Raw genomic sequence first — 25,831 nt, forward strand, 5'->3', positions numbered from 1 at the left:
GACAGCCAGTCAAATTATTTGGGGAAAAAAGCAGAGTAAAAGTACGTACATATAAAGACATGAACATACACATAGAAACATGTGTGCATATGTACATATCTGTGTAGATACTTAAATACAAAAGTGTGTGAATATGGTCTAGCCCCCTCCTTAATTTAAAAAGCCAAAAAGGCATTAAAAAATAACTTTAAAAAATAAACTTTACATTGTCCAACAAACGATAGAGGGCCTCAGGGCATAGCTAGCAGCTGCCCGTACACATCTGTCTGGAAAAGCATGGCCCATGGCTTGTACAAGGCGCACGTCTCAACTGTGAATGCGGGTAGAAAGCGTGTTCCAAACAGGAGGAGGAAGGTATTTTTCATTACTTTCCCTAAATTTATATCTCTTTGTAACCAATCATCTCTTCCAGATTACAAAAGCCTTCACAGAATCCATCAGTCTCTCAGCTACTGGATATTTCAAGTAAAGGACATTTTACTTTGGGTTGGATTATAGCTGGGCAGAGACAGTGCACGTTCAGCAGTGCGAACAGGTGCCCGGAGAGCCTGGGGGGCCCTGCGGGGTGCCCGCTGTTGGCCCTCAGTGCTGGCTCACGGCTGGGAGGCCCAGGGCTTCCACCAGGAAGGCCACCACAGCTATTCACACACGCCGGGACCCACTCCAGTAACTGCCTGCTGGAGGGTCGGGCCCAGACACTGCCGGCCTTTTCCCCGGGCCTGCGGTGGAACCCTTACAGCTCTGCCCACACCCCTGCTTGCTGAAGAAGGGGAGGGAGGCCGGCAGCCATGGGGTGGGTGCCCCCTCTATCCCCAGGCCCCACAGCACAGGAGGCGATGAGACCACTATGAGGAAAAGGGCCTTTCCTTTTCACTGCTGATTTCTCTTCTCAGAGGCTACCAGACTCACATGGACTGGGAGAAGGAGAAGGGTGAGCCCTTTGCGTACTATGTGTATGGAGCGGCCTGTTCGGAGGTTGAAGTGGACTGTCTGACCGGGGCTCACAAGGTAAAGAGCAGTATTTGTGTTCGCCCTCTGCGTCGTGTAAGCACAAACACTGACGTGCTTGCAGTGCCATACGTGATAATCAACTTGATCCCGCAGGCAGAAAAACCAGGGACAGACAGCCAATTGCAGTGAAGAGCTATTTTAAATAAATCCTATTTTCCACTGTGTATTTTCTCTTGGAACAGCTCCTGAGGACTGACATCTTCGTGGATGCTGCTTTCAGCATAAACCCAGCCGTGGACGTCGGACAGGTGAGTGATACCAGCATGCTCTGACCACAGGAACTTTTGGTCGGTTCCATTCAGAAAAGTATTTCTCAGAATTCTCCAGGGTTGTTTATACCTGGTGCAAGTTCTCTGCTATACATTAAGTATCTGACGCACACGCACACAAATAGATGAAATACTGGAGGGAAATTCAAGAAAAAGTTAACAATCATTGTCTTTGTAGGGCAGGAATATGTGTGACTTAGCCTGCTTTATAATTCTCCGTGCCTTCTGATTTTTCTCATGAATATTAATATGTTTGTAATTAGGGAACACTACATAAATATATAATAATAAAGTTCCATTAGTATTCATATTAATATTAAATTTAAACAGATTGCAATTTAGGGAAATATAAAAGAAAGAGAAATACTTAAGCATAATTTTTTGCCTCCTGCTGAATTTAATTCTGATTTTGATCCCACAAACAATAAAACTAAGGCGCCGAAAAGTCTTTTTAAACTTTCAGTTAAAAGCTTTCCACCTGTTGGTGTAGCTTTGCTTTTTTCTAGCCTTGTTACTGAAGGTGGAGCCGGTGGACCAGCCACCTCAGCCCGGGCCAGACCTACTAACCGGCCCCCCTAGTGAGGCAAGACAGCTGGTCCCCGGGGTCCACCTGAGGAGCATACTGGAGCCATTGAGCAGCTTGGCGTCACACCTGACAGACACCTGGTGCTTTCATCTGCCAACAGCTTCCCAGCATCCTAAGTCCTAAGAGACTGGTTTACCTGGGTTGGCCGTTGGGCTTTATAAGGAACAATTTTATTGATCCCTCTGTGCTTTTCAAGATGTGGTCCTCAGACTCTGCAACAGAAGTACTTGTAAGTGTTTATGGAAACTGGATTCCTGTACCCAGTAATTCAGCCCAGGCTTAGACTTGGTCTGTCTCAACTTTGCTGGGCTGAGACAGAAACAGGCACATTTAACCTGCACCTGAAAATCATCTTAAGCCTATAAAGTTTGAGAACCACAGCTCACCCAGTCCTCGACTCCCCTTCCCTGTCTTACCCACTCCTCCCAGATCCTTTCTGCTTCTTTATCTTTTAAGCAAAGGCAGAAAGGGAGATGTCATGATTAAGGAAACCCTCCATTTGTCTCATCAGAAAAGGGAAGAAAATAAGTATATTAGACTTGATCTCTTAGACTTCGGTCTTTTCCTTTAGGAATAAGCATTTGGAAATATCCAAATATAAAATTTAGATTTGTATACCTTATTCCTTAATTTTGCATTTTCAATAAAATGCAAACTGTAATTCTCCTTCAATTCTTTAACCTCCAGGCAGACACCCCTTAATCCTTTTTCCTAGAGCGTATTTGTTTGTAAATAGAACTCAACATGACTTTTAATAAAAAATATTTAACTTAATATAAGTTTTTTCCATCCCATCTTATTTAACATTTATCTACTCTCCATGGTAATTTATAAAGGGAAGTAAAGAAATACGGATATTATAATAACCTACAGTGTTCTATTCATTCTAGTTCATGTTCCTTTAATGTTAGCTTCTTTTTCATCTAATTCAACAAACATTTATTAAGAACCTATGTACCAGGCCTCTTGTTAATAATAGAATACAAGAAGGCCACGGCCTCCAAATGCTCATACACATGAGAGAGAGCGAGGAGGAAGAGGTGAGCAGAGGAAACACTCTCTGAAAGCCACTATGATGGGGGAATGTGTTCAAGGTACTGTGAGCCGGGAGGAAGTAAGTCCTAAATCCACCCGGGAGGTGGTAGGAGGATCCAAAAGGCTCCAAATAGGCAGGAACTTGGAGGGTGACTAGGAATTCTCCAGGGGGACAAGCTGAGATGGGGAGAAGTGAAGAGAGTCAGGAGAAACCACAGTACAAAGATTTGGCGGTCCGAATGAATCTGGTGGGCTTGAGAATTACCCAGAACTTACCAAGAGTCAGGTACCTGGAGGATGGGTCACTTGGGCAAGAAGAACTAGGAATGAGGCCAGGCAAGATGAGAAGCACCAGACCCTGCAGGACCCTTTGTAAACCCACCCCCGGCTGTCACTATGGTCAAGAGAAATGGTTCCATTTTCAGTCACATTGGAGTAGTTCTTCAATCAATATCGTATACTTATAAACTGTGAAATTTTTGCCTGTAGATTGAAGGAGCATTTATCCAGGGCATGGGGTTGTACACCACAGAGGAACTGAAATATTCCCCGGAAGGTGTTCTCTACTCTCGAAGTCCAGATGACTACAAAATCCCAACTGTCACTGAGATACCAGAAAAGTTCTATATCACTTTGTTGCGTTCCCGAAATCCCATAGCCATCTACTCGTCCAAGGTAAGAACACAAAACCTCTATGTTAGTTCGTAGGGCTACCATAACAAAGTACCACACACTGGGTGACCTAAACAACCTAAATAACAGATACATTTTCTCACAGTACTGGAGGCTGTAAGTCAAATCAAGGTTTGCTTTCTTCCAAGGCCTCTCTGGACTCAGATGGCCACCTTCTCCCTGTGTCCTCCCATAGTCATCCCCTCTGAGTGCACATGTCTGATGTCTCTCTCTGTATGGCCTAATTTCCTTTTCTTGTTAAGACACCAGTCATGTTGGAATAGGGCCCATCCTAAAGACCTCATTTTAACTTAACGCACCTCTTTAAAGACCTTATCTCCAAATATGGTCAGAGCCTGAGGTAGGGGGTTAGGACTTCAACATATGAATTTTGAGGGAGCACAGTTCGGTCTATAACAATCTATTCTTTCAAGAAATAATGGTCTGAGCACAGACCATAGACCAGAGTACTTTGACGGAAGAAAGAAGAAAAATCAGTACAAAGAAGCATTGGTGATTCATTCAAAATATAATGCCCCCTGAATTTGCTTACTCCTTTGAATTGAAAATCCCAGCAGGAAAAGGGGAAAGAAAAGCAAATTCACGGCAAAGTGGTGCTCACTGACTCCAGAAGACCGAGAAGACTCTTCACTCATGAAAGCTAGCATGAAACAAATTTAATCAAAACAAGAAAGGTCAGGGGCACCTGGGTGGCTCAGTGGGTTAAGCCTCTGCCTTCAGCTCAGGTCATGATCTCAGGGTCCTGGGATCGAGTCCTGCATTGGGCTCTCTGCTCAGCGGGGAGCCTATTTCCCCCTCTCTCTCTGTACCTGCCTCTCTGTCTACTTGTGATCTCTGTCTGTCAAATCAATAAATAAAATCTTAAAAAAAAAAAAAACAAGAAAGGTCAAGGAAGAGTCAAACATCTTAGGTCATTAGGCTAAGTGCCACTATGAGATAAAACCGAAATTGTAGGCAAATTTTACAAGCCCAGAACTTTACTTTCTGCACCTTTCTCACATATCCTCCAGACTCAGTTCTCTCTTATTTGTCTGCCTCTCTCCACACCTCCCCAAACTGGAACAGGCTTTCAAACGAGTTTCTCACTATTTGCTCTGAGCTGTAAATAGCTGCTGATCTAAGAGGTATCGAGTCTCTGTTCCCTGGAGCATATGGGCTCTGATTGGCCCATAAAGATCTCTGGTGAGGATTCTTGAATACAAGTGCACAAAAAAACACAACTTCCCCCAACTTAAGTTCTATTCTGAGCCCACATCTGGCCAGACAGATGGTAGGCTAACCTTAGATTTTTCAGGAAATTTCCTCTCCTTCTTTAAGTAGGTCAAGATTGGGAAGAAGACAAGACTTCCTGTCTGAATGGCCTCTATCTCTACTTCTGTACCAGGAGCGTCTCTAGAGACCATCCTGACACAGGGTGCAATCCTGCCTTTTAGGGTCTAGCCACCTCCCTGCCAGTTTGCTCCAAATAGGACATAAGACCTTTCTGCTCCCCTCCTCCTCACTTCAGAGGAAACCCTTTCTTCTACCAGCTCTACATCTCCCTCTGCATTTGCTTTAGAGGTGAAATCAAAACCAGGGATAGGCTTTATTTGCTTGGAGATAAAGGCCAATCTCTCCACTGAGGCCCTGAGCACAGACCACAGACCAGATGACTTTGAAGGAAGAAAGAAGAAAAATCAGTACAAAGAAGCATTGATGAATCATTCAAAACATAATGGCCACTACACTATTAGTTCAGAAACATCCAGCACGCACCAGGGACGTTAGCACACAAGCAACTTCAACAGGTCACTCTTTAGAGTTGATCGCCTCCCTGTCGTTTAGGCTCAGCTACAAAAATTGCCGTTGTTTTGTTTGGGGTTTGAGTTAAACAAAAATGGTCTGGAACCCAAAGTGGAATATTCTAGAGGGCACCAAGGGCTTTGGTCTTTAGGACTTTACCTGGGCAAAGGAGCTGGAGGTTCTAGCTGCCCCACTATCCTGATGTCCTGGAACATCTTCATGAGCGACTTTGAGGAGGACCCCACACACAAATCAGCATGGGGGGCATTTGGTTCTGGCAATTCAGACATACTCCATTTTAAGTATTCCATACTCACCAGAAGAGGTGAGTGTGCATGCGTGTGTGTGTGTGTGTGTGTGTGTGTGTGTGTGTGTACTCAAATTAGTCCTAAGAGAACCATGCATTTCTGACAGCCTTTTACCTTCCTCTCAGGGGTTGGGTGAGACTGCAGTGTTCTTGGGATCCTCCGTGTTGTTCGCCATTTTTGATGCAGTGACTGCTGCCCGCGAAGAGAGGGGGCTGACCAAGATCTTCAACCTGAAGAGCCCAGCAACTCCTGAGTTTATTAGGATGACTTGTGTGGATCAATTTACTGACATGGTAAGGGTGGTGAGGGGAGGTCCCAGTGGTAATCACCGCTTACATGGGCTTTCAGGTTCTTAGTATGGATTTGGTCACCATGACAAAACCCCAGGGCAGGTTCATCTTTTCCAATGAAAATTCTCACTCTGCCTTTACCTGCTACTGCCTATATACTTTAACGTAACTGCAAGGTGAGCAAAACTCTTCAAATGATGGCTTGTTTCAGACCCCAAAGAAAAGCAGACTCAGTGGAGCTAACGCTAGTAGCAAATCCACATGGTAGCTAACTTCTTGAAACACTTGATCAAAATGCAGTTGAGGTGGTATTGTGATCACCTTAATAACTAAATGGGATGAAATAGATATCGGATCTGGTCGATTATTCAGAAAGCATTTGTTAAGCAAACTGGTAAAAACAATTTAAATTAAAATATCAAAGTCACTGGGCACTCTTTGATATGCCTTGTAATGACACACAAATAGAACACAGTTTCATTTTCCAGCTGCTGAAAATATGTCTAGAACTATCATCAGAGACTGTTCCTATATTGAAGTGCTTACTGCAGCCCTAACTGAAAGGCTAGTGTAAAACTGGATTGCACTTTATGCTTTTGAAAGTACAGGGCTTCTGAACAAGATGCGTCTCATCCCAAACATAAGAAGTTTATGAAGATAAAGAGATTTATGACTCAAGGATTGAAAGGAATAGGAAAACTGTATATTTTTGATAAGAATAAAACAGACATTGGGTTTTTCTTTTTTAAAAAACAGGTTTTCTTCTGAATTACACATTTTGCATATATAACATTTTACTAATAATTATCTTCCTTTTTTTGATTTTTTTTTTTTTTTAGATTCCTAGAGATGATCCTTCAACATTTACACCTTGGTCCATCCGTGTATCTTAATACTACATTTCTCTTAGAAAATGAAAGAATACATGATTGACCTTAAAATTTTCAAACCAGAACAAGTATAGATTGGCTCCTGCTTGTCAAGGATAATTTTAGTATCTTTCAGCTATTCTCTGTCGTTTAGGTCGCTGCGTGATTATGTTTTAGGACATAAATTTATACCAAAAGATATAATGAAGCTTAGAATCAAAAATCCTTCTTATTATTTCCATTATCCTAAAGATCTACAACATCATGATTTTAAAACATGGCAGAGTTTCCATTCCCATGGAACAACTCGAGAAACTGCTCGTGGTTTAGTCTTCAGAAATCTGATTGCTCATAAATCATCCACCCCCAAAACTCTCAGGATTGGATCCCCAAAGCCGATGGTGTGATGGTGATAACCAGCTCACCTGGAAAAATTCGTGATTGATAGTGGTTGCCAATTTCTGTGGTGTGAACAAACCCACCCGGCCAGTTCCAGGCCACTAACAATAGGTCTCTGAACATGAGGTTGGAAGAAATGCTCGTAATTGGCTCTTGTGGTCTCCAGCACTACAAGCCCACCACAATCCTCAGGCTCCTGCCACCCCATGCGGCCTGTTTAGATGAGGCTTAGGGGTATAAACTGTCCAGAGCCTCCAGCGGGTCCTCATCTGCCGTCAGCTATGCTCATGGTAGTGTCTTCCTCTCCCGGGAAACCACACAGAGTAGAAACAGTGATCTCAAATCATTCTGCAGCCCCTTGATTTGGCTCAGTGTCTGAAAGATGAGATCGGCACCACCTTCCTTTTGCCATTTCAGAGGAGCACTGAAATCCTGAGGGCTTTGGTTTGGTTGTTTTCAGTTATTTCTTAGCTATTTTGCATTGCATTTTCCAAAGGAAGTGCAGGGTTATGCCAGAGAAGATGTTCGGTCCCTATGAGGTTTGAAACAAAATAAACAAGCTGAATCACTTGTTGGGATCTGCATTTATTCATAGAAACTTTGTGGTAGAAGAAAAAGCGTGAATGACTGTTCATGTGTGTTTGAGACCAGACTGGGGGAAGAGAAGGCTGGCAGGAGAAAGGAAAGGCTTCTTTCCAAAGAAAAGTCTCACCAGTCAGTGTCTTTTATTCTAGGAGGGGTGTGTGTGTGTGTGTGTGTGTACGCATATTTTTAAATGTCTGTTTAAATTCACCCAATAATTTAGTTTGCCTAGAACCCAGCCCACACAAACTCATCGTGCCAGACAGAACAGAAAAATAGGATTACTGGTTTATTTTTCTAGCAGTAAAAGAGGAAGACATTTATCACAGACACAAATTAATTTAAAAAGTATTGTACTCACAGATCATGTGGTCAAAGCCACTGAAAAAACAGAAATTGAATTTTTACAGAATAAGTCTGATCACTTCAGCAGTACTTAATGAACTTGAAGAATTGGGGTTTGGGATAGAGTATTTACACAAATAGTACATTTTACAGGATAGCAATTTCTAAACATAGAATCAACATTCTAATGCCCTTTAAATTTGACACTTTTTAGCATCTATTATATTAAAACTTAATCCATAATACTAATTTAGATATGTATCTTAAAATTTAATTATTGCCTGTCTCTTTTAAAGTGTTATCACAGGGACAGTTGCACAGAAGTGTAAGATTTGATCTTTCTAACCAGTGATCCGTAAATGGTCAAGAGCCCTTTCAATGGTTAAAACACATGATCATTATTAACTTTGGGCAAAACTGCCGTTGCTTTTTACTTAGAAACTTGCCATGGCTATTGCTTAATTGTGGGTTCAATAAATGTTCATCGGAAGAGAAAGAACGTGTGGCAGGTCCACACTTGTTGTACTCTTCCTTGCTCCATTCAACCTGTGAGGCCAAGGGTGTCTTACTTCTCCTGGACCAAAAGTTTATGACAGACCAGCCTCGTACAGTCTTACGAAAACACTGGGCAAATGGAGCTGACGAATAGTAATGGGGAAGGATTTGATTTCTGTTTAGTGTCTTGAACCTGCAGACTCTCACATGCACTCAGGTTTTTGAAATGGGATTGATCAAAGAGGGCTGGGACGGGAGGCCTGAGACATCTCCATTGTTTCTTTTAAGGAAAAGGTCTTTAAATCCTCTGCACTTGCTGCTTTCAATGACATAAATTGGCAGAATTCCTCGCAGTATCAGAACACTTGGAATCATAGGCTGAGTTTGCTGGAAGCAGAAGCCCAGACAGAGTATGGGGAGCAGGATGGTTTTCAGGGATCGACACCTGAGACAGGAAGGTTGGAAAAGCAGAATGGGGCAGAGGGAGAAATCAAGCAAGACCCTGGAGGCATCAGGAACTCAGCATGGAGCCTTGGAGCAAGTGTTGCCCCCAGGACTTATCCTCCTTAGGCTGAAATGGACAGGTCTGTGTACCCCTCGGTCACTCAGTCAAGGTGGGGCTGCCCCAGGAAGGGCACGGCCTTGAGGAAGGAGACTCTCTGCCCCTGAGGCAGACCCTGAGGGGGCTCCCTTCTATTTGCTAGATGGGACACTGCCCAAGTCATGAATTGTTGCATAAAGCCAGTTAGATCCTTAAGTTTACTCTGTTGAATTTTATTTTTTGACGGTATCATGTATCAAATACATAATATAAAGTATCTTACTATGCTTTCCATCTTTTCATTATTTTTGCTGGTTTGTTCAGAGATGAGTAATTGCATTTCTTAAGGTTCTACTTGAGAACCTCTACTTGAGGTTCTACTATACCATTAGTTCTACATTTCCATTTACTTTGAGAAACAAATACATATTTCTCTACCACTATTTGAAAAAAAGATACCAGTTTTCCCCGATGAAAAGTTACTCTCCTGGCCTCCTGCTCTATCTGTCGTCATATTTCCACCCTTTGCCCCAGTAAAATAATACTTTTGTAACTTTTGTTTTCCCCTCTCCGCAGCGACCCCCAACCCTTAAGTTGTTGAGGCTGTGGTCTGTTTTAGTCCCAGACTATTAATTGAATTTCCTTTACTCTATGACTCTTTAGCATTTATATTACTTTCCCTAATAGCCTGCCCTATCCACTTGGACTTCTTCTCCCCTTTCCCTTTCCATCTGAATTACCTTATTGTTTGATCATTTTCATCAGGTGGGGTGGTCTTTATCCAGGAGAGAAGAGGATATTTTGCTCCACCCACTTGGTCCCCAACGTCTTTCTTTCCTCTCAGAAACCTGCAGCTGCTAGTCTCCTGCCCTCTAGCGGCCACTGAGGCAGCCGGAAGTTTGATGCCAGGAGGCAGGTGCTCACCAGACCCAAAATCTGCAGGTGTCTTGATCTAGAGGTAGGACCTGGGAGAGGAAGAGAAGGAACCTCAGAGTCAAAACGATTGAGACTAGAGTGTCTGAATATAGGCGTTTAATGACCAGCCCAAAGGTCCTAAAAGTGCCCTGTTAACGGTCCTCTTGCCTGTGTTCTGCATTGGGGTTTTGAAGAGCTCACCATAGAGGGCAACACCCTAGGGACACTGAAGTCATGGCCAGTACTATTCCATTTATATCCTTGAGCAGGATTTATTGCAGGTTTTTCTTCAGAAATAGGTTTGTTTGGATTGCTGGGGAGGGCAGTGTCACATCTAATATTAATTCTTCTATTGGGTAATAGGGACTTTTGGATGTAAGCCTTAGGACTTTCTTTTTGTAACAAACATAGAATTTCATCGGTCAATATATGTCAAGTTTCTCTTACCAGAATAATCCATTTTAAAGTTAAGAAATTTAGCATTCCGTTTTCATAAAGGAAAAAAAGAAAAAAGCAGTGGTGGCTTCTTTTCCTTTGTCTTGACTAAGATCTGAGAGTCAGAAAACCTTGGCAGACACTGCATGCTACCTTCTTACTGTGGGGCAACCTTTTGTTCACTCTGCAGCCAGTCATTTTTACACTGAGTTCCCCAGAGCCCTGGGGCCTTCTGAAGGAGAGAAAATCAAATGACTTCGGGCCTCACCCTCAGCCCTCTGGGCTAAGCAGTAACCCTTTTGTTTAATTTGTTTACACTTTATAAGATTTCATTCGAACAAAAGTTTTGGCTGAAACAAGTTTGAAAAACAGTCCTCTAAAGCCATTCAAGGTCAGATTTCAGTTTCCCAGCAATTAATGTGTTTGGTTCCGTAATCCAAACTACTTTTGTATCTTCCAAATCTAATACCATAGTCACACCTTAGTACCTAAGACTGTTCTGTTCTTCTATGTTAAATTCTTGTATTTTATGTTGACACTGAAGGATTTATTCCTATAAGTATTATGAAACCCCATGATCCATGCTTTTCGTCCTCAGTGTGCGTGCTTCCTGTCAATGGAAACCATGAGCTCTTGGTGTTCCCTAATTTCCCTCTCCTAGGGGCAGAGCCAGGTGGTGAATGGACTATGAACCCTGAAAAACAATCCCTGTGTCAGTTTTTCCCTAAGTGGAAGCAGCCATAAGGACATCCTCTGTCTCCACTTTTTCTCTCCCCGGGCTGCCTCCCCTCCATTCTTAGATCTCACAGAATCAGCTACCACTCATCTGTCAGGACTATATGTCCCTTCCTCAGGCCTTCCCTGATCACCCTCCACCAAACAAAGCTAATTCCCCTGCTCCATGCTTCTCACAATGATAAATATTTAATGGTATGTCAGTACCCACTGGGTGAATGAATGAATGAATCACTGATGCTTCCTTCACTTAAAAGTATCTTGGGTGACCAACCAAGTATATATCCATCTCCTCGGTAGCCAAGTTGTCATTCATGCTGAGCACTGTGGGGGATACAACCAGCTGTTCTAACTTCCAAGAGCTTGCTACCTAATCGGGAAAATGAGATACATCAAGTAGAAAACGAACTGTTAGTGGCAGATAAGAGGCTAGTTTCCCAGTTCCTGGTTTATTAAAATTTAAGTAAAGAAGCAGTTGGTTGGATCTGCAGGTGCTTTTAGATTTGATAGAAAGAAGAAAGAGTGAAAATGAAAACACAACTGCTCAAAAACCTTTGGGATATAGCAGAGGTGGTCCTAAGAGGGAAGTATAGAGCAATACAAGCCTTTCTCAAGAAACAAGAAAGCTGGGGTGCCTGGGTGGCTCAGTGGGTTAAAGCCTCTGCCTTCATCTCAGGTCATGATCCCAGGGTCCTGGGATCGAGCCCCACATCGGGCTCTCTGCTCAGCATGGAGCCTGTTCCCCCCACCCCCCACCAACCTGTCTCTCTGCCTACTTGTGATCTCTGTCTGTCAAATAAATAAATAAATAAATAAATAAATAAAACAAGAAAGCTCTCAAGCACACAACCTAACCCTATACCTAAAGGAGCTGGAGACAGAATAGCAAATAAAGCCTAAACCCAGCAGAAGAGAAATAATAAAGATCAGAGCAGAAATCAATGAAATAGAAACCAAAAGAATAGTAGAACAGATCAATGAAACTAGGAGCTGGTTCTTTGAAACAGTAAGATTAATAAATCCCTAGCCAGACTTGATCAAGATCAAAAAGAAAAGAGAAAAGACCCAAATAACGTCACGAATGAAAGAGGAGAGATCACAACCAACACCGAGAAAACACAATTATAAGAACATATTATGAGCAACTATATGCCAACAAATTAAGCAGTTTGGAAGAAATGGATGCAGTCCTAGACACATATAAACTACCAAAACTGAAACAGGAAGAAATAGAAAACCTGAACAGACCCATAATGAGCAAAGAAATTGAAGCCTTAATCAAAAATCTCCCAACAAATAAGAGTCCAGGACCAGGTGGCTTCCCAGAGGAATTCTACAAAACATTTAAAGAAGAAGAAGTAATACATATTTCTCTGAAGCTGTTTCAAAAACAGTAGAAATGGAAGGAAAACTTCCCAACTCTTTCTGTGAGGCCAGAATTACCTTGATCCCAAAACCAGACAGAGATCCCATCAGAAAGGAGAATTACAGACCAATATCTGTGATGAACATGGATGCAAAAATTCTCACCAAGATACTAGCCAATAGGATCCAACAGTACATAAAGGGATTATTCACCACAACCAAGTAGGATTTCTTCCCAGGCTGAAAGGATCGTTCAACATCCACAGATCAACCAATGTGATACACTACATAAATAAAAGAAAGGACAAGAACCATATGATCCTCTCAATAGAGACAGAAAAAACATTTGACAGACTATAACATCCTTTCTTGATTAAAACACTTCACAGTGTAGGGACAAAGGGAACATAACTCAATATCATAAAAGCCATATACAAAAAGCCCACAGTGAATATCATTCTCAATGCATTTCCTCTAGGTGGGAAGCACAGCAGGGATGTCCACTATCACCACTGCTATTCAACATAGTACCAGAAGTCCTAGCCTCAGGAATCAGACAATAAAAAGAAATCAAAGGCATCCAAACAGGGAAAGAAGGAGTCAAATTTTCACTCTTAGTAGATGACATGATATTCTATGTGGAAAACCTAAAAGACTCCAATCCAAAATTGCTAGAACTCCTACGAGAATTCAGCAAAGTGGCAGGACATGAAATCAATGCAGAGAAATCGGTCGCATTTCTATACACTAACAATGAGACAGAAGGAAGAGAACTTAAGGAATCGATCCCATTTACAATCACACCAAAAACCATAAGATATCTAGGAATGAAACTTACCAAAGAGAATAAGGATTTATAGTCTGAAAACTATAGAACACTCATGAAAGAAATTGAGGAGGACGCAAAGAAATGGAAAAACATGCCATGCTCATGGATTGGGAGAACAAATATTGCTAAAATGTCTATGCTTCCCAGGACAACCTATACATTCAATGTAATACCTATCAAAATACCATCAACGTTTTTCACAGAGCTGGAAGAAATCCTAAAATTTGTATGGAACCAGAAAAAAACCCAAATAGCCATAGGAAAGTTGAAAAAGAAAACAAAAGTTGGTGGCTTCACAATTCCAGACTTCAAGCTCTATTACAAAGCTGTGATCATCAAGACAATATGGTACTAGAACAAAAATAGATGCATAGATCAATGGAACAAAATAGAGAACCCAGAAATGGACCCTCAACTCTGTGGTCAACTAATCTTTGACAAAGTAGGAAAGAATATCCAATGGGAAAAAAGACAGTCTCTTCAACAAATGATGTTGGGAAAACTGGATAGCCACATGCAGAAGAATGAAACTGGACCATTTTATTACATCATACACAAAAATAAACTCAAAATGGATAAAAGGCCTAAATGTTAGACAGGAATCCATCAAAATCCTAGAAGAGAACACAGGCAGCAACTTCTTTGATCTCAGCCACAGCAATTTCTGGCTAGACATGTTTCCAAAGGCAAGGGAAAAAAGGCAAAAATGAACTACTGGGGGACACCTGGATGGTTCAGTGGGTTAAGCCTCTGCCTTCGGGTCAGGTAATGATCTCAGGGTCCTGGGACGGAGCCTCACATCAGGCTTTCTGTTCAGCAGGAAGCCTGCTTCCCCCTCTCTCTCTGCCTGCCTCTCTGCCTACTTGTGACCTCTCTGTGTGTGCCAAATAAATACATTTTTTTAAAAAATGAACTATTGGGACTTCACCAAAATAAAAAGCTTTTCCACAGCAAAGAAAACAGTCCACAAAACCAAAAAACAAGTTACAGAATGGGAGAAGATATTTGCAAAAGTTTTATCAGATAAAGGATTAATATCCAAAGTCTATAAAGAATTTATCAGACTCAACACCCAAAGAACACATAATCCAGTCAAGAAATGGACAGAAGTCTAGGTGACGGACATTACGAAAGGCACGTGATGTAATGAACACTTGGTGTCACATACAATTGATGAATCACTGAACTCTTCTGAAACTAATAATACACTATACGTTAATTGAATGTAAATAAAATTTTTTAAAAAGGAGAGGAAGTTAAATGTTGCTTTTTGATAGTAGTTAAAGAGGGAGGGAGGGCAGTCATAACAGGATAGAAACAGGGTTGTTATGATTTCAGACATGGAAAAGCCTTCAGTAATTTAACAAATACTTACTGGGCATTTATTCTGTGGGAATTTACATATTCTAGGATACAGTGATGAGTTGAAAGTAATGTTCAAACCCTCATGGAGATTATGTTCTAGTAGACAAGGCAATTAGAAAGGTGAGCAAGTATCCATGTCAGGTAACAACAGGTGCTCTGAAGAAAATGAATCAGCGTGGTAGAAATGAGAGTGCTAGAGATACTACTGCAGACTGAGAGATCAGGGAAGAGCTCAGACCCCCACAGAAGAAGACACCAGCCATGCAGTGTCTAACAGAAGAGAAGAGAAGTTGAGCCTAATGATTAACACTCACCAAGGTCTTGGGATAGGAAAGAATTCGGCATGTTCAAGAACCAGGGGAAGACCAACATATAGCAGGGATTACAAACAAGGGAGGAAATGGTTGAAGATTCGCTTGGAGAGGTGGGCAGGGCTAGTCCCATGGAACCTCCATGGAAATCATATGGAGTTTTGCTAAGTGCTCTGAGAGGCCATTGGAAGATTTTGAGTAGAGCAATATCATGTTTAAGCAGAAAAATGTCAATGAAAAGAGTAATTTGCCTGGAGCGTGAGATTTTTTTGAAAAGCACACAATCTGAGGCCTGAAACAAGGACAGACTATGGAAGGGTTTGCACCCTGGGCTAAGGAGTTAGGACCTGATGTTCCAGGCCTTGGAGAGCTATTGAAGGTATTTTTAGCAGGAGTGACTTGATCAAAAACACTGACCTATAGGTCATACCTAATTCGCAGCATGATCTCCAACATCCCCTCTCAGGACTCTGTTGTGGGTTTCTTCAGCAACTTCTTAACACATGCAAAACACCCGCATACACACCCCATTTCCACATAAGTTTCCACGCTGTGGAAACACATGTGCAAACACTGTCTCCACAGGTGTAGGAAGATGCCTGGAACCTCGGCATTAGAACCGTAAATTTGGTTAGGAGTGTTTCTGGACTAGTTCTGTGGTGGGCAGGATTCTGAAGTCACAAGTGGACCAAGGAGGAAAGAGGATCATCCTCAGGTGGCCAAATCAGGGGGGTGCTAGGTCTTTGCTGTCTCTGGCCTGAGGCCCTGTCACAAGGTGAGGCCATCTTAAGACAGAGGTGACTCTAACAATGGTGTGCCAAGGCTCCATGCCCTTGTGAAGGAAGTGTTAGGGAGAGGAGAGGTCTTGCCTCCCCTCTTGAAACAAGTCCAGTTGAGCAGCCACCTGCTTTGCTCATACTGAGGCCGAGTCCCAGGCATTACTTTAGCCGAAAGAACAAGAACGGCTTGATTTTATCTCCTCATACCAAAACGGACAGGCTCAGAAAGATCAAACAGTATATTTTTCTTTTTATTAAGGAATTTGTCTATAAACTTAAGGTGTTTTAAGCCAAGAGATCTTGGTTTGGGTTCCTGCTTTGCCACTTAACTTTCTATGTGTCCCTGAGCTACCGATCTCTCATATCTTGGCCTCATTTTATTCATTTATTCATTTTATTCATGGCTGCCTTGACTACATCACTTTCCCAATGGAGCAGTCTTGTGGGTGGGGAGGAAGTGGGGGTGGGGTAGAGAGGGGCTGGGTGATTGTGACATCCCACCCCTCCACTTTAGGGCACAGAGTACACTTATCCGTATGATTCCTACAAGGACATTTCTGCAGCTAGAGTAAGAAAAAAGTCGGGGAAATGTGCAAGGTCTCAGAAAGCCCACTTCTGGCTCTCTTTGAGAAGAATGAAATCTGTCCAGAATATATTCCTGGGGCTGAGAGAGTGTGCAGAGTCAGTTCAAGTTTAGGTGGTTGTTTATGGTTTTCACACACTGAAGCCATTCAACTCACAAGAAAGCCAGAAGAGTGGGATGTGCATGGAAGCCAGGATTGGTGGGAAGGAGAGGAAGAGGCTGGGCCACACAGGTACCCTAGACTTAAAAGGCCACAAGCAGGGACGTCTCCACCCCTTGACCTGCTCTCTGGGGCTCTAAGCTGCCTGCTTCTGCACAGGGAGAGATTTCAGTTGCTTGGCACTAAATTCTCATTTCTCTGGTGCCAAAGAACACCGTTGCTTAGAGTTGTAAGGCGAAGTTTATTTACAGGTGCAATGCCTTGCCCATCGAAGTCGGATGACTTGGTTTTCTTTGTGAATGGGAGAAAGGTAAGTGTTGGGTGATTCTACTGCGGCTTGCAGAGACAGCAGGAAACTACCAGCTTGAGGGCAGTTCTTGTCCAGTCAGGGACAGGAAGCCAGGGACTCGGAACCCATACTAATTTGGCCTCTTGCCCACTCAGCCAAGGCTCAGCTTCTGAGAATCTGGGGAGGTGGTAAAGCAGCGGGGTGAATCATGCGTGCCCCGGCCTCGAATCCAGCTCTGCCCTTTACTGCATAACTTTACGCGAGTTACTTCACCTCCCTGAGCCTCAGAGGACCCATCTCTAGGATCTGTAACTATGTTATAGATTGTTATAACTTTATATAATATATATACTATATATGGATTGTTATAACTTTAACTTTTTATAGAGTGTTATAACTTTAATCTTAAAAAGATTAAAATAGAGTTGCTTCTTTCATCGATTAGGAATCCCCTAGGTCCTTATAAAGCACTTAGCACTGGGCCTGATATCCTGGAAGCACTGTATCTAGTAACATATCTTGATCCTCAAGCTCGGGAGGACAAGAAATAGAGCTTTATTTTTTCTATTTATTAACTTAATTTTTCTGTCAAGACTTCAGTAATCAGAATTTGTCAAAATGTAATTGCAGTCAATTTTCAATCCAGGTGACAACTAAGTTCTAGGGGAACCTATATGACAAGAACAGTGGGATCTGCCATTGTCGCTGTCCCCTAGCAAGTCCCTGTCAGTGCTCACCATCCATCCACACAGGCTGCTGATTGACCCTCAGTGCCCTCTGCCAGGCCCCCTCTTCTTGAGAACTTCTAGCTCTCAGGGGAACCATTTGTAGTTCCCAAAGGATGTGGCTTTGCTTTGGTCTTGCCACCTCCTCCAAGGCCTCTCAGCATTCCAGCTCCACAGACCTAACTGCGATTTGGCCACGTCCAGCCTCCCACCCCAGGAAAGGAGATAGGACATAGTTTCATCATGTCCCTTGTAACTCCCTTGTAACCAGTCTCCACAGCCAGCAGCCACCATATATTCTCCCAAACCTTCATTCATGAGCTGAGTCCCAACTCACTTGTTCCACTTGCCTAGGCTTTGGAGGCTCCTTTGTCTATTTTCTGTTCCAAATCCCTCCAGAATCATGAGCCCAGAATTACTTTGGGGGGTCTACACAGGTTCATGTTTTTCTTCTAGGGGAAAAAAAGTAGACCCTAACATGAATAGCCCACTGTGTCTCCTTCCCTCTGATGCCCCAGCATGGCTGGAGTTGTTTAGAGGATCCTTTAAGATAAAATCAAAGGAAATGTCCCAAAATAAGCAAGTAGGAAAGAAGCACCAAAGAAGATCCCTCCAGGCTTCTGAGCGATAGCTCCCCACTTTTCAAGGAGAGGGAGGGAAAAATTCTAGTGCACCACCAGAGACACCCAGGGTGTCTGGGCCCTGAGCTGGGACAACAAGTCTCACCATTGGCTCCTCTGCCATGAGGGGACTGGCACACTCAGGAACCCCTTCAGGATGACAGCAACTCTCCCCACCTCCCATCTCTGCCACCAACTCTTGAGATCCCTCATGTTATCATGTGTGCTCCCCACTAGGGGTGTGTCAGGTACCAGGAAGAGAAACTCTTCCTCTCTAGATGTCTTCCCTCCGGGACCCTTCATTGTGCGCGCGCGCGCGCACACACACTCACACACACACACACGCATGGCATCCAAGTCTCTTCCCAATTTCAAATATCCTAAGAGTACAAAAGACTGAGTTGGAAGATTCCACACACACAGGTAGTGGAGCAAACATGAAGACCGTTAACTCCCTGTGGGGGCTTACTCAGCGGTGGCTCCCCATTCTAATCACATATAAAAGCATTGTTGTCGCACTTACTTGGTAAGTCTCCAGCTCTGTACACTCAACCTTGTTTGGCGTCAGAGCAAAAAATAAATGGGCAGATGAAAGTATTATACCCGAGCCCCCAAATCAAGCAGGCCATGGCAGACATTACCCTGGGTCACCCATTCGATCCCCATAATAACTCTCTTTCCTCTTTCCAATGCAGGTGATAGAGAGGAATGTGGACCCAGAAGTCACTCTGCTGACCTTCCTCCGAAAGAACCGGATCCTTTTGATCAAAGTCTGGGCAATGTCTGTGTTTGCCTTAAAATTTAAGCCTGCTGTGATTGTGAAAGACATTCTAACCTCTCCATCTCCAGTCAGCCCCATTGGCCCTTGCTGTCTCTTTGCTTTTGGCAGTGGTTTTAAGGATATTAAGTTAATTGGGCTATTTGGGAGGATGAAGTTTCCCCAGAGCTTCTTATATCTGGATTTAATAGCAATGAAATAGAAGCTAAGCTCCTTACTTCAGCACTAATTATTCTTTAAGGGCTCTCCAAATCCCCAGCGGGGTGGTTATGTAATAGAGGTCTGTGTTGCCTGTACCCCATCCTGGCAGGAAACCAGATTCTCCAGATTCAGGAAGAGCACGTGTCATCGGAAAAGATTGCCTTTCCCTCCATCCGTTCTCTGACGAGAGATTTTCCCTACTATTTCCCGACCTTTTTAGATCTTCATAATGCCAAACATTTGGGTTTTGTTTTTTTTTTTTAAGATTTTGTATTTATTTATTTATTTGACAGACAGGGATCACAAGTAGGCAGAGAGGCAGGCAGAGAGAGAGGAGGGAGCAGGCTCCCCGCTGAGCAGAGAGCCCGATGGCGGGGCTCGAACCCAGGACCCTGGGATCATGACCTGAGCCAAAGGCAGAGGCTTTAACCCACGGAGCCACCCAGGAACCCCGTGCCACACGTTTGAAGTGGTAAGTCTAATGTATCTCTCCGAGAAAATGAAAGGTAAATAAAGAAATGGCAGAAATTATAAATGGATGGAGTCCACCTGTGGGCAGGTTTTGCTTAAAAGTCCACATGGTATTTAGTTAGTTATCAATGTTTGAAAATTAGGAAGTCTCATATTTTATAAAATCAAGATTTTTCAGCTTCTCATGAGAAACAAGAGAATAGTCTTTGCTGCGTGGCGGCCATTTTGCTGAGTGGAGAAGGGACTGTCCCTAGCGCCCTACCTAGAGTGGGTCACAGGCTCTCCGGTTCCACACAGCCCACTCCGCTCATTTACATGCCTCTCTGATAAGCATCTGATGTTATAACTTAATTTATATGAATAAGCCCTATGGCTTAAAAAACAAACAAACCGTGATTCTGAAATCTTCTGAATGAGTCTAATGAATTACATCCAATCTCGAAAACTAAACGGGGTGGAAATGGACCACACGTAGGAAGGAGGAGTAAAGAGAGGGGGATGGAGTCTGAGCCTGGATTTGGGCTCGGGCTCCGACCAAGCAAGAGCAGAGGGACACTTTAGGTGGGATTTGAAAGTAAGGATGAGAGTTTTTGCCAAAGCTCACTCACTTGTTTTCAAACCACAAGACTCTTAATCATAGGAAACAAACAGGTTTGCTTGGAGGAGAGCAGGTGAGGGCATGGGCTAACTGGGTGACGGACATTAAGGAGGACTCGTGACGTAATCATGAGCAATGAGTATCATATAAGACTGATGAATCACAGCTCTACCTCTGAAACTAATCCTATATTAATGTTAATTAATTGAATTTAAACTTAAAAAGTTAAAAAGGAAAAATAAAATAATTAAAAAACAAAACAAACACAATACAAATGGACAAAACTAAAATACACTGAACTGCTAAAAATGCTCTTCTCGGGGCACCTGGGTGGCTCAGTGGGTTAAGCCTCTGCCTTCGGCTCAGGTCATGGTCTCAGGGTCCTGGGATCGAGCCCCGCATTGGGCTCTCTGCTCTGCAGGGAGCCTGCTTCCTCCTCTCTCAGCCTGATCTCTGCCTACTTGTGATCTCTGTCTGTCAAATAAATAAATAAAATCTTTAAAAAAAAAATGCTCTTCTCTCCCAGTTACAAAATTGGAACCCGGAATACCTATAATGAAATAGGACTTTTCAAAGTGTTTTCACAGCCACTATCCTGTAAGATGCTCACGATAAGCCTGTGAAGATAAAGTAGGTATTACCTTTCTGTTAGCAAGTGAGAAAACAGGAAAAGTTAGTGGGTTCGGTATCGCACAACTTATAGGATCTAGAGTGGCCTTTACTGAGACCTGGCGAGGAAATGACTTCTCAGACCTACATTTCCCCTTCCTCACTAGCCACACCCTAGGGAGGCAGCCATAGGGGGTAACGCGTGCCATGACAACCTTTCCTTGACCAGCCCCTCTAGTACGCCTCATAGGAACCAAATACGCCTGCGGAAGAGGAGGCTGCGGGGCCTGCACCGTTATGGTGTCTAAGCGCGACCCACTGTCTGCGAAGATCAGGTATCCGACCCAGAGGCTAGAGGCCAGAGGCCAGGGGGGCTTGGTTTCTTGGACAGGCTTATATTCTCATATGAGAGCAAACTGTCTCTAAGATCATGTGACTCTAACCTCTCTAGACCTTTAACCCCTCTGAAAATCAGATAAAAGCTATGAGCTCTCTACTCGGAAAGTACATAAACGAATCCTGTGTTATACATAGTTTCAGGGAGATTATAGACCTCCTAAGGCCCATCTATGTGGGAATTCATAAGATTTAATAAACACATGCCTCCCTGGTGAGACCAGTTGAAAAGCAAAGAAGGGATGTCCAGAAAACTGGGCCCCCTTTAAGGTTTCTGGGCTGAAAACAGCTGGATCCTGATTGCAGCTCAATGTACTCATCCAGGGAGTAAATGCTTGACTTCGGAGAAACATTCGTCTTTGGAGGTCACTTACTCCCTGTCTGCACACTCATCACGAGCACGGCTTGTCCTCCTCACACTCTACTCCCTATGCTATTGCCCTGATGATTAAAGTTTAATAAATAAACTTAAACAATAAAGGTGGGGGCAGAATTTGGCTTGGGACCTTTCGCCACTAAAGCATCTTGTTCCCCCCGTCCCCCACCTTGCCTTCTCCTTTCTCCTACTAAGGTATCTGCAGTGATCTTTTCATCCACCACCTCAGGGTTTGCTAGCCAAACCGACACATCTATGTGTCCCAGGTTAAGAAAACATTCATTTTACAAATGAGGAAACTGAGGCTTAAAGAGATAAAGTGACTTGTTCAAGGTCAGAGAAGGTTCTAGAACAAGGACTTGAACCCATATTTTCTGGCTCTGAAGTTAACATCTTTTCTACTGCTGGGCTGGAACAGCCTTGCTGAGCAGGGACCTGGGCCACGATTGCATCCTTTCACTAAGGGTCAGATTCCAGGACTTGGGCTACTCTCAAATCTACTGCCTCAAGAAATCAAGAAATGGCCTCAGAACACATGTCATTTCACTGTTGAATGACCTTATCAAGAGTGTTTAAAATTAACAGCAAAAAAATTCTCAGATGTAGACATAAAAGCCATAAGTGTGCCTTTTACCCGTTACGGGGTCAGCATCCTAACGAATACTAGTCCATATCCAATCATACTCCTGGCAACACGAGTCCATTCCCGCTGAGTCCAGACTCGTGGGTCTGTACAGGCTTAGAAAGTTCTTCTGAGGTTCAGAATGCCCGGGTTCCCTCGAAGGATCCTCAGTTCTTACAGAGAGTACAGAGTCAGCAGAGAGGACTCTAAATTTTCCTTCCCTGTCACCCTGTCAGTTCCCCATCCCCCAGGCTGAATGATAGGCTTGGGGGGTTTTCTGCTGCCCTTCTTCATTCCCAGATTCCCAAGAGGCAGAACTGTGTTACTTCCCTTGATTTTCCTTGTGTTCCTCCTATGAAGACACTTCTCCATCACTGCGTGCCTGGTGCCCATCTGCTCTCTGTATGGGGCTGCTGTCACCACCGTGGAAGGTGTTGGAAGCATCAACACCAGGCTTCACCCTGTGCAGGTAAGAGCACATTGTCATTTTCTTCTTAACTTTTTCTTTTAACCAACACTGTATTGACTGCGCTGCTTGGAGCTTCTAGGTTGTACTCAGGTAAGTAGAAGCTTTGGATGCGTATTGATCGAGATGATAACACCCAAGTGATTTAAGAAAGCTGGAAATCCATCCACATTTTATTAGATGATTATCTTTTTTCCTACTTTTTTCCACCTGAATGATAAGCAGGATTATCAAAACATCGACTGGAGCCTGTGTGACTATAAGCTGGAGTAAATACTGTGCACAGGCTCTTCTCCATAGAATAAAATGTCAGAGGTGAACAAGATAAAACCCAGACTTATTCCCTGTAGCGTAGGAGGTCTTGGGAGGAAAATTAGAACCAAGGCTGACTATACCAGAGCACAAGGACAATCATTTCTCCAAATCTTAACTTGAAGCTGGAACACAGAGGCTGGTTTTAAGCTTTGGCAGAAAACACATCTACTCCTCTGTCATTGTCACAAAGAAGGGAGACAGAGAACTAGAGAATCGTAGGTCCCAATCCACCAGGACCACAGGTGCTTCCAGCAGGGTCTCTGGGTTTCACAACATGAGAATCGATTCCAGGAAAGCTCAGCAAAGGCCAAGGACCCAGCAGAATTTACTGAAATGTCTGGGGGTATCAGAAAGGATAAAGCTGTGAAATTTAGAACAGGGCTTCCCAAACTTTAATGCGTGAAGAATCATCTGGGAGCTTGTTATAAATACAGATTCTGAGTTGGGAGGTTTGAGCAGAGGCCTGAGGTCCTGCACGTCCTGCAAGCTCCCAGGTGGAACCAACCCCGCTGGTCCATGGACGGCACTTCAGACAGCAAGGATCTGGGACACAGACCAAGATCTAGGATCTTTGAAAGTAGAACTCCCTTGGAGCCAACACAAAAGAATTTAAAGAAGAAAGTAAAGTGAGGTCAACAGTAAATAGTCTCCAAATTAATCAAAAAAGAGGTGGCCCCATGGTCAGAATTAGGCTGGACGAGATATGGAGGTATTCAAGAAAATTGTTTTTGAAACTTACACATAATTTTCTTTATTACTGATTTCTGGAGAATACTCACTCTGGGAATAGAAGCTGCACCCCGTTAATTCCCAGTTAGAAGGATTTAAGCATCTGAGCTTGAGAGATGATTGTAATGATAGACTATGACTTCTGAGGTACCTCGTCTAGAGCAGCCAAGGAAAGGGGTGCTGGCCTTCTCCGAGCAAGGGGTGGGAGGCACTGCTCCGGGACTGGGTTCCACCATGATTAGGGAGGTGCCAGATGGGGACTTTGGTGAGGGGTGGTGACGGCAGAAAGGCCTGTGATCATGCATGTGTCCTTCTAGGAGAGGATTGCCAAGAGCCACGGCACCCAGTGTGGCTTCTGCACGCCTGGGATGGTGATGTCTATGTACACGCTGCTTAGGAACCACCAGCAGCCCTCAGAGGAGCAGCTCCTGGAAGCCCTGGGAGGTAGGGCTGACATGCATGGAGACCACCACCCGCCTGACGCCTGGTGGGAATCGTGCTTCAGGTTGCTGGGGCCCACTCACGAGGTCATCCCAGTGCCCAACCAGGGGCCCCCTGGTTGTTTCTAGAGTAGCTACAGCTCACCCAGGAGCAGAGAAGAACAGTAGCGCACTTGCTGGAGAGGCCACACGCCCATCTGGACACCTCAGTTCTCTCTCCAGTGACTGATTTGGCTTCTTCTATCTTCCCTGGCGCTGTCACATCAGAGTGCCACCAACGGGGTCGGTTAAAACAGCAGGAATTTATTCTTTCCCAGCTCTGGAGGCTACACGTCTGAAACCAAGCTGTCAGCAGGGTCGTGCTCCCCCTGGAGGCTCTGGAAGAGGATTCTTCCTTGCCTCTTCTTTGCCTCTGGTGCTTGGCAGCCATCCTGGCATTCCTGGACTTAAAGACGCCTCACTCCAGTCTCTGCCTCTGTCTTCTCATGGGCTTCTCCCCACTGTGTTTGTGTCCAAATTCTCTTCTTTTTATAAGGACCCGAGTCCTTACAAGGATTAGAATGGACTCTAATCCAGTAGGACCTCAAGTTAACTGTCTACAAAGCTCCTGTTTCCAAATAAGGTCATATCCATGGGTTCCAGGTGTTAGAACTTCATCATATCTTTTTGGCAGGACACAATTCAACCCACAACAGAGCCCTTCACATATTGAAAGGATGCTTTAAATTTTGCAATGGGTTGAAATTACTAAAGTGGAGTATCTACTCATATCTCTTTTTCAGGATCAATAAACACCATTTTCAAGTGTCAGCGGTCCCTAAACAAGTCATCTGTTAAATACACAAGTTCTTAGGTTGAGACCTGAGGGGCGAGCACAGACACACTCTTGTAATCTGCCAGTTGCTGGCACTTGCTTCCTTTTCTCTCCTCACCCCATTACAGAAAATCGTATAGTGCCTTAAATCTGGCCCATACTTTCTTGTTCTCAGATCCCCTTCATCTTACATAGATACATGCTGAATGAATGAACAAACTAATAGTGGACTCACGTGAGCTCACCAGATAGATGGCCATCTCCTTTAGGACAGAGAATAAAACTGGAATTGATGTGGTGGGAACGTTCGTGTTCTAAGAGGAAAAAAGCATTGGACAGTCTGGCAGATATTTAAACACTCTCGAAAAAAATAAAAATAAAATAAAATAAAAACCCCAAAACCAACAACCAAGTCTGTTTCAACTTTCAAAAGAAACTAGTAAAACTAAAACCTACTCATAAACATGCCTCTTCTCTGTTAAGGTCATCTTTGCCGCTGCACCGGGTATCGGCCCATTCTCGCAGGTGGAAGGACCTTCTGTGTGGTGAGTACGTGACTGGGGATGCCCTACAGAGCGAGAACGGCAGTGACCGCGGGCCAAGGCTGGGAATACGGGGGCTGAACTGTTCAGATTATCGAAACAGACAATAAGGGAGACCAAGTGAGTTAGTTCCAACCGACTCATGAGAATTTTAGCTG

At 43.7% G+C, this 25,831-nt stretch overlaps 2 protein-coding genes across 3 annotated transcripts in view; both read left to right on the plus strand.

Annotated features, from left to right (window-relative positions):
- The window catches only part of LOC111141059 (aldehyde oxidase 4-like), a 57,222-nt gene extending 49,410 nt beyond the window's left edge, over positions 1–7,812 (plus strand). Inside the window, exons 30-35 of one of the 2 annotated variants that reach the window (XM_022493391.1) lie at positions 413–465; positions 894–1,008; positions 1,194–1,259; positions 3,391–3,576; positions 5,810–5,977; positions 6,814–7,812. In XM_022493391.1, the coding sequence (XP_022349099.1) occupies positions 413–465; positions 894–1,008; positions 1,194–1,259; positions 3,391–3,576; positions 5,810–5,977; positions 6,814–6,867 (642 nt within the window). In that variant the 3' untranslated portion in view covers positions 6,868–7,812. The remainder of the gene's footprint in view (positions 1–412; positions 466–893; positions 1,009–1,193; positions 1,260–3,390; positions 3,577–5,809; positions 5,978–6,813) is intronic. The other variant, XM_022493396.1, reaches the window with a different exon arrangement.
- A 9,126-nt stretch (positions 7,813–16,938) lies between these two features.
- LOC111142784 (aldehyde oxidase 2) overlaps positions 16,939–25,831 on the plus strand; it is a 77,509-nt gene continuing 68,616 nt past the window's right edge. The window contains exons 1-6 of the mRNA XM_022496084.1: positions 16,939–16,992; positions 19,012–19,069; positions 21,212–21,308; positions 22,728–22,836; positions 24,195–24,321; positions 25,615–25,676. Coding sequence (XP_022351792.1) covers positions 16,939–16,992; positions 19,012–19,069; positions 21,212–21,308; positions 22,728–22,836; positions 24,195–24,321; positions 25,615–25,676 — 507 coding nt within the window. The remainder of the gene's footprint in view (positions 16,993–19,011; positions 19,070–21,211; positions 21,309–22,727; positions 22,837–24,194; positions 24,322–25,614; positions 25,677–25,831) is intronic.

Source organism: Enhydra lutris, unplaced genomic scaffold (genome assembly GCF_002288905.1).
Source record: "Enhydra lutris kenyoni isolate GAN:26980312 unplaced genomic scaffold, ASM228890v2 scaffoldscaffold1, whole genome shotgun sequence".
Taxonomy (NCBI): domain Eukaryota; kingdom Metazoa; phylum Chordata; class Mammalia; order Carnivora; family Mustelidae; genus Enhydra; species Enhydra lutris.